Source organism: Aulostomus chinensis, chromosome 22 (assembly GCF_037954235.1).
Source record: "Aulostomus chinensis isolate RoL2024-O1b breed Wild chromosome 22, RoL_Achi_v1.0, whole genome shotgun sequence".
Taxonomy (NCBI): domain Eukaryota; kingdom Metazoa; phylum Chordata; class Actinopteri; order Syngnathiformes; family Aulostomidae; genus Aulostomus; species Aulostomus chinensis.
The window spans coordinates 19,110,001-19,124,670 of NC_141341.1; the positions used below are offsets into that span (position 1 = coordinate 19,110,001).

Consider the following 14,670-nt stretch of genomic DNA (forward strand, 5'->3'; position numbering starts at 1 on the left):
CAGCTGGATGTGTCAGTGAAGGCGACGGAATGCGAGCAAGAAGTTGCTCCTTGGCTTGTGGCAACAATGGAGCTGGTACTCAAGCTCTGTTGTGGTGATGTTCTACCTGGTAGTCATCCCGGTGAGCACTCTCTTGACTGGCCTGACTGGCAACTGGCAAGGTAAACTGGCAACTGGCACTGGTTAGGAAGGCAGTTCAGGAAGATGGGATTAGGAGTGGGGAGGGAGGCTGGCCAGCCTCCATTATGGCTCAGGCATTTCTGTCGGGCTGAGGTAGCTTTCTTTGGAGGTGTGCAGCTGAGGGTGAGGAGGACGGTGCCTGCTTATAGAAATGGCTTGTACGTGAAAGACAATCATCGAGAGACTCTCACCTCCGTAAGGCTTCATAAAGGCCACTATGTTGCTTCCTTTCTTATTGCAGAGGAACGGAAGGCAAAGTTCTGTCCCAGCAGACTGACTGAAATGTCCCTATCAGGTGACAACATTTGGCTTCATGTGGTGTTTAAAGGCCACAGTGAGCATCTGCACATGTCAGCTTGCCAGGGGAGATCTAGGAGATAGAATATTTTGGTTACTGAACAGACTTCCTCTGGGAAACTGACGCAAGTGTTTCAGATCATCAGTGTGGTGGCGCTCAGTCTGCAGGGACGAGGCTTTCTGAAGGCTTTTTCCACTGGTGCACATGCACAGGCAATAAAGGCAATAAGCTTTGGTTTGAGGTAGGAGTGCAGCGAAGGCATGGGGGGGGGGGGGTTCTATCACAGGAAGACTTCTGTCTCTACTTGTTGGTTCATGTCTTAGCAGCAGGTCTGGACAGAGGAAAATCCTGGACTGCCCCTCATCAGGGTGCAGATGGTACCAGGATGGAGTGGGGGGGGGGGGGGGGGACGACTGTTGGAGGCGAGGATGGGGATGTGGAGGGGCTGTGGGTGTTCTGAACCAGTGCTAACCAGTGTTAACCAGTACCTGTACCAGGCAGGTCTGAAGAGTGCTGCTCGATGACGACTTGGCATTGCGCTGGACAGACGACTTGCTGAAAGATGGAGAGGCAAAGAATGATTAACATATTAATAAACGCGTTAGTAATAATACTTCATGAACATATTAATAAACATGTAAGTAATAGTACTTCACGAACATATTAATAAACACGTTAGTAATAGTACTTCACGAACATATTAATAAACACGTAAGTAATAGTACTTCACGAACATATTAATAAACACGTAAGTAATAGTACTTCATGAACATATTAATAAACACGTTAGTAATAGTACTTCATGAACATATTAATAAACACGTTAGTAATAGTACTTCATGAACATATTAATAAACACGTTAGTAATAGTACTTCATGAACATATTAATAAACACGTAAGTAATAGTACTTCATGAACATATTAATAAACACGTTAGTAATAGTACTTCATGAACATATTAATAAACACGTTAGTAATAGTACTTCATGAACATATTAATAAACGCGTTAGTAATAGTACTTCATGAACATATTAATAAACACGTTAGTAATAGTACTTCATGAACATATTAATAAACACGTTAGTAATAGTACTTCATGAACATATTAATAAACACATTAGTAATAGTACTTCATGAACATATTAATAAACACGTTAGTAATAGTACTTCATGAACATATTAATAAACACGTTAGTAATAGTACTTCATGAACATATTAATAAACACGTTAGTAATAGTACTTCATGAACATATTAATAAACATTATAGTAATAGTACTTCACTAACATAGTAATAAACATAATAGTAATAGTACTTCATTAACATATTAATAAGCATTACAGTAATAGTGCTTCATTGACATTAATAAACACGTTGGTAATAGTACTTCATTAACATATTAATAAGCATTATAGTAATAGTACTTCATTAACCTATTAATAAACATTATAGTTACAGTCGTTGTGTAACACAATAATGAACCAACAAGGTAAAATTACTCTGTGCACAGACCTGTTAAATGAAGTATTACTGTGTTTAGCCAGAGAAGCAGTATATTTACTTCCTTATCATATAGCTGCTGTCAAATATTTGTTATACAACTGGGTTCCTCAAATCACAGTTGCGCCCTCTAATGGTTGGCAAAACTCTTTCAAACTGAAGCTCACTGTTGCTGGAGAAATTAGTCTGACATGATGGAGATTGTAGGTTCAAACCACATAAAGCTTTCCAGAATAAGAAGCAAGCAACTGACAGCAATGGTAGTTTGGTGGAGGTGTAATAATGTGACTGGCACTGGAACGGAATAACAATGAAAAGGTTCCTCATGCAAAATAGCAGCAATGCCAGCGTTACTACTTCACTGAAAATACAATATTTAAAATCCAGATTATGGTAAATATGGTTGTGGCAGCTGACTAATAGAGATCATAGCTAGATGACTGGTCACTATACTTTAACTCGATTATTAGTTTTAAAAGGATTATTGTATTACAGAGACTGGAACCTGTTACTGGCATTAAAGGAACCACACTAAACTGGTTCAGGTCATATTTAATAGGTCATCTCAGTTGCTACTTGTTAATGATGGTTCCTCTGAGACCACTACAGTCAGTTCTGGTGTTCCACAAGGGTCTGTGCTTGGACCAGTCCTCTTCACCCTGTACCTGCTTCCTCTAGGTCACATGATCAGGAAACACTCCCTTTAATGTTCACTGCTATGCAGACGACACTCAGCTGAACTCATCAATGATCCACATGGAACAAACCAGCTGACTAAACTGGAGGCCTGTCTGAAGAACAGGAAACATGGAGGACCATCATTTCCTTTATTAGACTCTGATAAACTGAGGTTCTTATGCTGGGCCCAAACACCTGAGGACCACCTGATCTGATGAGACAGGTACCCTGGATGGCACCACCCTGGCCCCCAGCACCACCGTGGGAACCTAGGAGTTCTCTTTGACCAGGACCCTTTAACTCCCACATTCAACAAATCTCCGGGACGCCTTCTTCCATCTACGTAACATCGCTAAGATCAGACACATCCTGGCTCAAGAAGATGCAGACAAACTAGTCCCTGCTGTTGTCACTTCCAGGCTGGATCACTGCACCTCCCTCCTACCAGGCTGGACTAATAAGTCCCTAAAGACTCTCCAGCTGGTCCAGAACGCTGCTGCCACATGTTGACTAGAACTGGTAGCAGAGACCAGGTCTCTCCTGGACTGCTTCTCTGCATGGCTCCCTGTCAAATTCAGAACAGAATTTAAAATTCTTCTTCTACCATCAAAGTCCTCAACAATCAGGCTCCTTCATCCCTGACAGAGCTCCTAGTCCCCTATGATCCAGCTAGAACCCTTCACTCCCAGGATGCAGGGTTCCTGCTGGTTCCTAGAGTTCTAACAGTAGAATGGAGCCAGAGCCTTCAGCTATCAGGCTCCCCTCCTGTGGAACCGTCTCCCAGTTTCAGTCCAGGACCCAGACCCCCTCTCTAGGTTTAAGAGCAGACTTAAGACCTTCCTTTTATTGAGATTTGGTGCCATCCAAATAAAACTGACTTGACTACATTAGCCCAGGTGTGTATTATCACACCCAGCACAGCTGCAGCTTCCGACTGTGGTGGACTACCTGAGGCACCGGCTCCATCCGGAGAGGGTGTGCAGCATCTTTGTGGACGCCATTGTGTCCTGGGGCGTCCCTCGGGACAGACCAGCTGTCTTGAGTCCCTTTACTGCAAAACAAACTACAAACAGGTTGCAGACATGAATGCAGATGCAGTACAGCTCCATGTTCAGAAGCCACAATCACATCAAGTCCAAGTCATTAACTGCTACAAGTGATTGATTGGGTTTAAAAAAAAATACATAGTGGACATTAGGGGTGCAATGAAATAATCAACTCACGAAATGACTCGAAATGAAGATTGAAGAAAATCACAAATGAGAAATGCAAAAATCAAATATTCTTTATTTTCTTCATTTTCTTCTTCAATATGCAGGGTTGTTGATGCATCTTTGAATTTTTATTTCGTTATATTTATTTCATTAAATTTTGTAACACCCCTAGTGGACATATAGGGTATTGGGTCTTACCTGCGGCGGTATCCAAGCATGAGGAAGAGAACACAGAAGATGATGCAGGCTGTACCGATATGGATGCCGACAACAACGCTGCCCAGAGAGGCTCCTCCGTCCCGGCACTGACACAGACTGTTGTCCCCTGCACACACATCCCTCAGTGGTTAGCAACTGACCTGAGGTCTGCCTACAGCTACTGCAGGGCCCAACTCTCTGCAGGAACCTTGAGGTCCCCTATTCTATAGGACATGGTGTGGTCTCCGTCAGTGTGTGTGTGTGTGTGTGTGTGTGTGGTTGGGGTAAGGGGGGGGGGGGTTCAGCTTGATGACTCACCAGTGGTTTGGGCACTGGTGCCTTCCTCTGCCAGAGACACCAGTCTCTTAGAGTTCACACTCTCTCCATTTCCATTGTAGGTCACCAGTTTGACCTCATAGACGGCACCCGGTTCTTGAATGGAGAACCAGACATTGTTTAAGTCCCCAATTCAACTAACATATTGACTTTTCACCAAATTAAAAGCACTTAAATTTCATGTTCTGTTTTATTTGGAAATTTATCAAATCATCTAACAGTTAAAAAAAAATCAAAAGTCAGCAAAGAGTATCCAGAGTGGTTCTAGAGGAGGGAAAGAACGCCAAATATCAGTCCATCAAACCCAAGCACATCATCGTGGTAGTATTCTGATGTATGTTATATGTTTGCTGAGGATTTCGTGTCCACCTGTGTACAACAAAGTGTTTGGGATGGAAAAATGCCTTCTGAGAAAAAATTGGGATGTCAAGAATAAAGTGCAGATTGTTCAGTGACAGGCTGCATGGTGGAGCAGTGGTCAGCACTGTGGCCCCACAGCAAGAAGGTTCCAGGTTCAAGTCCCGGCTGGAGCACAGGGTCTTTCAGGGTGAGTCTCCATGTTCTCCCTGTTCCTGCGTGGGTTCTCTCTGGTACTCCAGCTTCCTCCCACAGTCCAAAGACATCAAGAGGGGACGAGGCTGATTGATACTCTAAATTGACCGTAGGTGTGACTGTGAGTGTGAATGGTTGTCTGTCTCTATGTGTTGGTCCTGTGATGGACTGGTGACCTGTCCAGGGTGAAGGCTGCTGGGATAGGCTCCACCCCCCCACCCTGAACAGGAGAAGAGGGGGAAGATGGGGGGATGATGGATGGGTGGATGGATGGATGGAGGTATGGAGGGATGGATGGATGGAGGATTGGAAGGAGGGATGGAGGTATGGAGGGATGGATGGATGGAGGAGTGGAAGGATGGATGGAGGTATGGAGGGATGGATGGAGGATTGGATGGATGGAGGTATGGAGGGATGGATGGATGGAGGATTGGATGGATGGATGAATGATGGTTGGATGCAGGATTGGCTAGATGGAGGATTGGATGGAGGTATGGAGGTATGGAGGGATGGATGGATGGAGGATTGGATGGAGGTATGGATGGATGGATGATTGGTGGAGGTATGGAGGGTTGGATGGATGGAGGATTGGATGGATGGATGGGTGGATGGATGGATGGATGGAGGATTGGATGGATGGATGGAGGATTGGATGGATGGATGGAGGATTGGATGGATGGATGGATGGATGGATGGAGGATTGGATGGTTGGATGGATGGATGAGGATTGGATGGATGGTTGGATGGAGGATTGGATGGATGGATGGAGGATTGGATGGTTGGATGGATGGATGAGGATTGGATGGTTGGATGGATGGATGGAGGATTGGATGGATGGATGGATGGATGGATGGAGGATTGGATGGTTGGATGGATGGATGAGGATTGGATGGATGGTTGGATGGAGGATTGGATGGATGGATGGAGGATTGGATGGATGGATGGAGGATTGGATGGTTGGATGGATGGATGAGGATTGGATGGTTGGATGGATGGATGGAGGATTGGATGGATGGATGGATGGAGGATTGGATGGTTGGATGGATGGATGAGGATTGGATGGATGGTTGGATGGAGGATTGGATGGATGGATGGAGGATTGGATGGATGGATGGATGGAGGATTGGATGGATGGATGGATGGATGGAGGATTGGATGGATGGATGGGGGACTGAAGCTGAACCAGATTTGCGGCCCAGGTCGGTGTTGTTGCTGCTGTTGGGTCTTGAAGGCTGTTTCAGTGTGAAAAAAGTGTCTCACTTGTTTGCTGCAATTTCTTGAAAAGTCATTCAAGATTTATCAGCTGTGAGTTTCTGAGCAGTTCGTGATTTTCAGATGGATTTCCTTGAACATAATAATAATAAAAATAATAATAATTACAATAACAATTAAATAGATAACTATATAATTATACACTTAACTGTAGAGTATAAATATGTGACAGCCATGTCGCAGAGCAAATTTTGTCCAAAATGAACATTTGTCTTCTTTGACAGAAATGTGTTTTAAAAGAAAAATATCATGCAGTCATGGATTGCAGCTGATCCCTGTTTTCTGTTTAGGTGAGTATGAGTTGCTATGGTGCTCAGTGCTGAGGATGAGGAGAGGTGGAGTCCACCTATTGGCTGTTGGGGGAGGGGCCACTTTATCCAGTGATTTCTATCCAAAGTTAAAAATCCTGATGAATTTTGCTTGACCAGCTGGTTCTGTTGGGTTATCATGGCTTAAGAGAACCTGCCCGTTCAAGGAGAGCAGCCACACTTGGCCCCCACCTCCTCAGGGTTTAGGGGTGTGTACTCACCCAGATTAGAGATGGTGTGGGCGCTGATGTGACAGGGAAGCTGGATGGGCCCCAGGAAGTTAGGGTGGGGGACCCTGCGGTAGGACAGTCTGAAACCCTCGGCCTTACCCGCCTTGTTGGGGAGTTCCCAGAGAACCTGCACGGCGCTGGAGTTGACCACTTTGGTGAAGAAGGTGGGCGGGGCCGGCACTGGACAGCCATGGGGAATATGATGATAAACTTGACAAAGCAATACACACACACACATACCATACATACAGTATATAGGTATATATACTGTATTATATATATATATATACATATATATATGTATATATACTGTATTATATATATATATATATATATATATATATATATATATATATATATATATATATATATAATATGTATACACATGTTTAAGTCTATTTATCCATAGATAGATAGATAGATAGATAGATATACCTTCCCCTAAAGATGAATAATAAATAACCAACAGTGATGGATCCCCTCAGCTGTCACTAGCTGCCTCCTGTGTTGGTCAAACATGTGTTCACTAATCTCTACTTTCCTTTCATCCAAGTGTTTGGTCTCTGTCATCCATATACAGGCTGCAGCATGCGCTTACCGCCCCCTAGTGTTGTTGCCACCACGGTGCGGGACTGCTGGCTGGCTCCTGCAGGTGAGTAGGCCTTGAGGTAGAGCGAGTAGGTGGTGGCTGGCTCCAGGTTGCTCACGTCATGCTGGAAGGAGCCTTTGCTGATGGCCTCCTGCAGCTCCAGACTGTCAGGCTCTGATGCGCGCACACACACACACACACACACACACACACACACACACACACACACACACACACACGTGCACAGGCACACACATGCGCACACACACACACACACACGTGCACAGGCACACACGCACACACACACACACACACACGTGCACAAACGCTTATTATTGTGCCCAATGCAGAGCAGATGGGGTGGGCTTCCGACACTCACCTCCAATCTTGCGGATGTGCAGGACGTAACCAATGATGCTGTCAGTGACGTTGGCGGGTGGCGGGCTCCATGTGATCCGCAGGGCGTTGGCGGACAGGCTGTCAGCGCTGAGACCCTCAGGGGCAGTGGGTAGGTCTTTGGCCTGGGCCACAGCCAGACGGGCACTGGCCTGGTTGGTCCCAGCACCGTTCTCGGCGATGCACTGGTAGATGGCCTCATCCTCTGAGCTGATCCGGGTCAGAGCCAGAGTACTACCCAGACACCACACAGCCGCATCACTCCACAGCCATGTACACACAATACAGCAATACTACTACTACTATTAGTACTGAGGCCTGCTCAGAAAGAACATCCTCACCACTGGTTTAGGATGGTTATGCTAAAACATCCACGAGATGTCACCGTGTGTGTCCTGAGCTCCTGACGGTGACATTTACACCGGCAGCTGCTCCACATAAATGAGGATTGTAGATTAATAACTGAGGAGAATTATTCAGACCACATGACCTGCTTCTGCTGTACCAGGCTCTTTGTTCTGAGCAGTGAGGCTGCACCCACCTGTTCCTGCTGACGTCCTGCTAACATGCTACATGTCCTGTAATTCCACATATGAGACACTGTCAGCGCTCCTGAGAGGACCACCACACCCTCCTCCACCTCTGCCCAGATGATGGATACCGACAGGAAACCCTTACGAGGGCAGGGCAGGGCAGGGCAGCATTCTTCAGTTGGACTGCGACTACTGCCTCAATAATACGGCTACTGCCACCATGTGGCAGCATTGTTGAACTACACAGACGCCCTCTTCTGTATCTTCAGTCTGGACATATATACTACATGTACTTCTGTCATATGTTGTTTACTACTTCCAGTTAAGAGGACGTTACCATGTGACCGTCACATTCTCCATCATCTACCTGTTGCTATTGGTCAACTTGACGTTGTGTCCAGGCATCAGGATCTTGCCATTCTTGAGCCAGATCAGGTGAGGCTCAGGGACCCCCTGAGCCACGCAGGTGAACACAGCACTGCCCCCTGCTGGTTTAGAGACAGACTGCGGCCACTGCAGGAACTCCGGAGGAGCTGAGGAGGAGATGAGATGAAGCCGTTGGACACTGAGACATTTCCAGCTGCTGCGTCATCAGCCAACAGCGACAGAGTAAAGGTATGTACCCACGCTGTGGGATGCAGTTACTGGATACCCAAGAAACACTGACACACCTGAATTCCTTCTGCGTTTTTTACTTTAAAACACACACACACACACACACACACACACACACACACACACACACACACACACACACACACACACACATCCTTATTATTGTGCCCAATCATCTACAGACCTCAGCACCCTCAGTGTGTGTGTTTGTGTGTGTTTGTGTCTCTGTATGTGTTTCTGAGTGAGTGAGTAAGTGTGTGTGTGTGTGTGTGTGTGTGTGTGTGTGTGTGTGTGTGTGTGTGAGTGAAAAACCAGCCTGCATCTTCAGGCTGGTTGCTAAAACAGGCAAATACAAAATTTAATAAAACATGAAGTTCATGTGAATTTGGCTGGTGGGGGTCCTCAACAGACTGTCCATCAGCCGATCTATACCAGGTATTGATCAGTGATTGTGTTGACCTTGAGCTTTACTGCAGCTCATGCATCTTATTAGCCTCTCTTTTGTTCACAGGGCATCTTGTCATAAAGCTGTCCTACTATGTGTCATACTGTGTGTCCTACTGTGTTTCCTATCTATCCTACTCTGTGTCCTACTGTGTGTCCTATGTTTCCTTCTGTGTTTCCAAGTGTGTCTCACACTATGTGTCCTATGTGTCCCACTGTGTGTCCTACTGTGTTTCATATCTATCCTACTCTGTGTCCTTCTGTGTGTCCGACTATGTTTCCTACTATGTGTCCTACTGCGTGTCCTACTGTGTGTCCAAGTGTGTGTCCTACTATGTGTCCAAGTGTGTCTTACTGCGTGTCCTACTGTGTGCCTTAGTCTGTGTCCCAGTGTGAGTCCAAGCATTTCAATATCCTCATGAGACTGCATCTTTTTACAGTCTATGTTGAAACATAATTTGACAAAAGGACATGTAAGTGTAGTAGAGGTACTACAGTATTTACCCCTTATCTACACAAAGAGAATAGCTGATATTCTATGCATCCAGTGTTAGGATGACTGTGTAACAGTAACTCAGGAACCAACGTTCCGTGACGTCATGTTCTGTTTAATCTGAAAGAATGCATCTCTCAGTTGTGTAATAAATCAGAGATATTTGAAGAAACTGCAGAGACGTAGGAAGACAAGCGAAGACTGCAGATAAAGTACTACAACATCGTTCACAGTGAATGTGTATTGTTGTCATATTAGCCAGGAGACATGTAGCTCAGTGAGTGAGTGTTTGTGTGAGTGTGTGTGTGTTTGTGTGAGAGTGTGGGTGTGTTTGTGTGAGTGTGTGCCTGTTTGTGTGTGAGTGTGTGTGTTTATGTGAGAGTGTGTGTGTGTTTGTGTGTGAGTGAGTGTTTGTGTGAGAGTGTGTGTGTGTTTGTGTGTGAGTGAGTGTTTGTGTGAGTGTGTGTGTGAGTGTTTGTGTGTGTGTGTGAGTGTTTGTGTGAGTGTGTGTGTGTTTGTGTGAGTGTGTGTGTTTATGTGAGAGAGTGTGTGTGTTTGTGTGTGAGTGTGTGTGGTTATGTGAGAGAGTGTGTGTGTGTTTGTGTATAAGTGAGTGTTTGTGTGAGTGTGTTTGTGTGAGCGTGAGTTAGTGTGAGTGTGAGTGTGAGTTTGTGTGCGTGTGTGTGTGAGTGTGAGTTTGTGTGTGTGTTTGTGTGAGTGTGTGTGTGTTTGTGTGAGAGTGTGTGTGAGTGTGTATGAGTGTTTGTCTGTTTGTGTGTTAGTGTGAGTTTGTGTGTGTGTTTGTGTGAGAGTGTGTGTGTGTTTGTGTGTTTGTGTGAGTGTTTGTGTGTGTGTTTGTGAGTGTGTGTGTGTTTGTGTGTGTGTTTGTGAGTGTGTTTGTGTGTGAGTGTTTGAGTGTTTGTGTGAGTGTGTGTGTGTTTGTGTGTGACTGTTTGTGTGAGTGTGTGTGTGTGTTTGTGTGAGTGTGTATGTGTGTGCACGTGTGAGTGTGTGTGTTTATGTGAGTGTGTAAGTGTTTGTGTGAGTGTTTGTGTGAGTGTGTTTGTGTGAGAGTGTGTGTGTTTGTGTGTGTTTGTGTGTGTGTTGGTGTGTGAGTGTGTGCGTGTGAGTGTGTGGTCACACACTTGGTCTTTGTTATCTTGTGGAGACCTTTTCTGGTATAAACACTACCTTATCAGGACCCTTGTCCTCATGGGGACCAAAGACCTGGTCCTGATGCAGCAGAACTTAATTCATGAACACCTGGTCAAAGGTAGAGTGAAGGTGGAACCTGCAGTCAGCTTGAGGTTGAGGTGAGGCATCAATTGGTTAGGGTTAAGATTAGGGTCTGGGTTAGGATATTCCCATGAATGGAAGTCAATGGAATGTCCTAATAAGGATAGCTCCACAAACCTCTGTGTGTGTGTGTTTGCGTGAGTGTGAAAGACCTTACGTTCTTATGAAATGTGGGAACTGAATGTCTGACTGGGATCAGCATGACAAAGACTTTTGCAGCCGTCTCCCCTTTTTTCATAGATAATGTGGTAAAAAATGGGCTGGGGGATATCGTGTGTGTGTGTGTGTGGGGGGGGGGGGGATTTGAAACACCATTCTCTAAATTGGCCGCCCATCCTTTGTCTCCCTCCTGGTCTCCATCACCCCTCCGCCGGGATGCTATCCATCTTCCTCTTCTCCATAATTAACCCGGCGACCACAGCCCCTTTCTCTTTTCACTTCCCCATCAGTCGGTCCCACCTCCTCCCTCACCTTAACCGTTCTTAGTCATATGCCTTCCTGTCAGGGTCAGAGGTCAGAGGTTAAAGATCAAGTCACTCCCCTTTCCTTTCCCTCCAGCAGAACACTGTATTGACTTTCTCTCTCTCTCTCTCTCTCTCTCTCTCTCTCGCTCTCTCTCTCTCTCTCTCCCTCTCCCTCTCCCTCTCCCTGTCCACATTGTCCCTTTGTCCTAACCATAACTACGGATACACTCTTGCTCTCCCTCTCTCTCTCCCTCCTTCTCTCTCTCTCTCTCTCTCTCTCTCTCTCTCTCACTCACACACACACACACACACACACACACACACACACACACACACACACACACACAGAACAAGCTGGCCACTGGTGCGGTGCTCCAGTGTTGGTGTGTCTCTGAGGGTTGAACTTGGTCTAAATGTCATGTTTGGGTCAGGGTTCCATTTAAGTGGCAGGAGGTAAGCATGAGAGTCCGGGCTATACATGATGTCATGTTCATGTCCTCAACAGGACAGAGGGATCAGTGTGTGTGTGTGTGTGTGTGTGTGTGTACTTGATTATATTAACTAGCTGTGGTGGGTGAAGAGGGGAGGGGAAGGAGAGGGTCAATAGCTTAGCTCCGCCCCTTCTTCTCACCTTTGACCCTGGGTGTGGGGGTGGAGGCTGGTGATGTCACACACACACGCACACATACACACACACACACACAGGTCTAATTAAGAACCACACATGCCCAGGTTATTTAACTAAAGTTGATTGGGGACCACATGAACGCGGGTGCTTGTCTTGGGGTCTCAGCGTGTGACTGGTTGGTAGTTTATTTGGTCCAGGCAGAAGGACCGCACTCATCTTATACATCAGCAAACAAAAGAACCACCACACAACTGGGTGGCCAAGCCCAGGAGAGCCACCAGCTCAGGTCCAGACTCTGCTGTCCCCCCACACCTGAAGGAGGATAGATGTTCCTTTGGAGACAACAGGTCCAGATCTGGACCAGAGAAGACAGGAGACACCATCTACAGTCCTGAGCCCTAAAGACCCACAGGAGGCAGCTTGAGATATGCAAATAAATAAATACATAGAACCAGCTGGGCCAAGGACTCTCGTGTGACCTGATGACCCTGTTGAGGGCCACACCCCCCAGAGTCACAAAAGCTTGGAGCTCCCCACCAGAGACTAGAAGAAGAACTCTTGCAGAGCTGACACTGGAGACCAGATCACAACAGACCAGCTCCCAACAGCAGTGCTCAGGACCTGATCCTGCCCTCTGCGATGTCACCTCACCCTTAGTTCTGAGTGTGTTTAATCATTTCTGAAGTGGATCCCTCATGTGATTAAGAATTATTTCATAAGTGATCAATACAAAATCAATGACCGAAGACAAGCAGGTCCATGTGCCTCAGCAGCCACTGACCTTGTACCACCAGTCTGCCCAGTGCAGTTCTTCTCATCCTTGTGCCGGGCCGGTTAGCAGCACACACATACACACCAGAGTGCTGCACAGAAACATCTGAGATCATCAGGTTCCCTGTTCCCAAAACTTGTATCCCCTCCACCCCAATGGAGCGCCCGTCTGAAGGAGAGAAGACAAACATGCTTTGTGAAACAGAGTGACATGAAGATGCGCTCCCTACGTGTGTCGTTAGGAGGGTCTGGTGGTACCTAGTCTGCTCCAGGAAACAATAGGCTTTGGATTTCCTGTGGCAATGCACTCTAAGATGGCCGTCTGATGGACGGTGATGGTCAGGTTTTGGGGGCCTGAGAGGATGACTGGCTCCTTGTAGGTTCTGGGAGCTCCACCTAGAAAGGTGAATATAGAAAGTGGATAATAATTAGAGGAAAGTTCCAAGGTCATAGAAATAAGAAACATGTATATGAAGAAAAACCGAACAAAGTTAAAGCTCATTTTCTCCACTAAGAAGATGGCAGTTACAGTTCAGATACAGAGTTGTCAAAGCCTCAATAGGGGCGGCGTGGCTCAGAGGTAGAGCGGCCGTCTAGTAACTCATGGGTCGCTGGTTCAATCCCCACTTCCCCTGGCGACCATGTCCAAGTGTCCTTGAGCGAGATACTGAACCCCTAATTGCTCCTGAGGAGCAGGGCGGCGCCTTGCATGGCAGCTCCACCATGTGTGTGTGTGTGTGAGAGAGAGAGAGAGAGAGAGAGAGAGAGAAAAGGCTAAGGTTGAAGGGCGCAGTTAAAAATTGAGTCCATTTACCATTTCACCGTGAACCACTCCGTTCCGTGAGGTGTTGTCATGAACTAAATGCTGTAGTTTCACTGACAGTTGAACAGAACTCCAGGTTCCCCAGTGATGACCAGAGTCCACCTACCAGTGATGTTGAGGGTGGCCTCCTGGCTGTAGCGGGTATTGGCAATGTTGGTGGCAACACAGCGAAATATTCCAGCATCTGCCTGTCTCACCCCTGTCACCTGAAGGATCCCCATGGGCAGGAGAGTGTACCTGGAGAGGGGGGTCAGGGTGCAGGTGAGGTCACATGGGATCTCTTCAGAGGGCAAAAAATGTCCCTTAGCCTTTCTCTGATTGTTTCTCCTTCTTATGCACACATGTGTTCTTTCACAATATTGGACTTTTATCCTACATGCAGGAAGCAAAGCCTGATGGTTATCTGGAACTGACCCGAATGACCTCTGGCATGTACCTGCCAATCACTGGTCAAGAGAGTCACAGTAACAGTGAGGAGGAGCAACATGAGCCGTCAGTGTGTCGAGGGACGACTGACAAACCGTTAATTTTCTCTGTGTTAGTGAAAATCTGCAGGCAGGCAGATTTTCTGTATGTCAAAGATTTCTTAAGAATATTCATGTGGACACAGTTGGGTATTCTGTGCACATGTGTACTGCATGTGTGGGGGCGGAGCTACCTGTCATTGTTGGTGCTGAGAGGTACTCTGTCCTTCTCCCAGGTGATGTTGGCCTCAGGTACTCCACTGATCTGACACTGGAAGCGAGCCACGCCTCCCTCGTCCACTGACATGGACTCTGGGTGGGTGTGGAACTTTGGAAGAGCTGGGGAGGAGACACAAGATCAGCCTGACTGAGGAAAATGCTGGACA

The 14,670-nt window shown here is 46.4% G+C and overlaps 1 protein-coding gene across 3 annotated transcripts in view; it reads right to left on the minus strand.

The window, feature by feature from the left end:
• LOC147241062 (immunoglobulin superfamily DCC subclass member 3) overlaps positions 1-14,670 on the minus strand; it is a 28,681-nt gene that overhangs the window by 1,821 nt on the left and 12,190 nt on the right. For 2 of the 3 annotated variants that reach the window (XM_086192785.1, XM_086192783.1), the window contains exons 3-15: positions 14,479-14,623; positions 13,927-14,057; positions 13,256-13,393; positions 13,008-13,166; positions 8,654-8,819; positions 7,737-7,987; positions 7,367-7,531; positions 6,760-6,948; positions 4,389-4,502; positions 4,071-4,197; positions 3,607-3,721; positions 967-1,033; positions 1-550 (exon numbers count right to left, since the gene is read on the minus strand). The exon at positions 1-550 is cut by the window's left edge and continues 1,821 nt beyond it. In XM_086192785.1, coding sequence (XP_086048911.1) covers positions 492-550; positions 967-1,033; positions 3,607-3,721; positions 4,071-4,197; positions 4,389-4,502; positions 6,760-6,948; positions 7,367-7,531; positions 7,737-7,987; positions 8,654-8,819; positions 13,008-13,166; positions 13,256-13,393; positions 13,927-14,057; positions 14,479-14,623 — 1,826 coding nt within the window. In that variant the 3' untranslated portion in view covers positions 1-491. Of the gene's footprint in view, positions 1,034-3,606; positions 3,722-4,070; positions 4,198-4,388; positions 4,503-6,759; positions 6,949-7,366; positions 7,532-7,736; positions 7,988-8,653; positions 8,820-13,007; positions 13,167-13,255; positions 13,394-13,926; positions 14,058-14,478; positions 14,624-14,670 lie in introns of all 3 variants that reach the window. The other variant, XM_086192784.1, reaches the window with a different exon arrangement.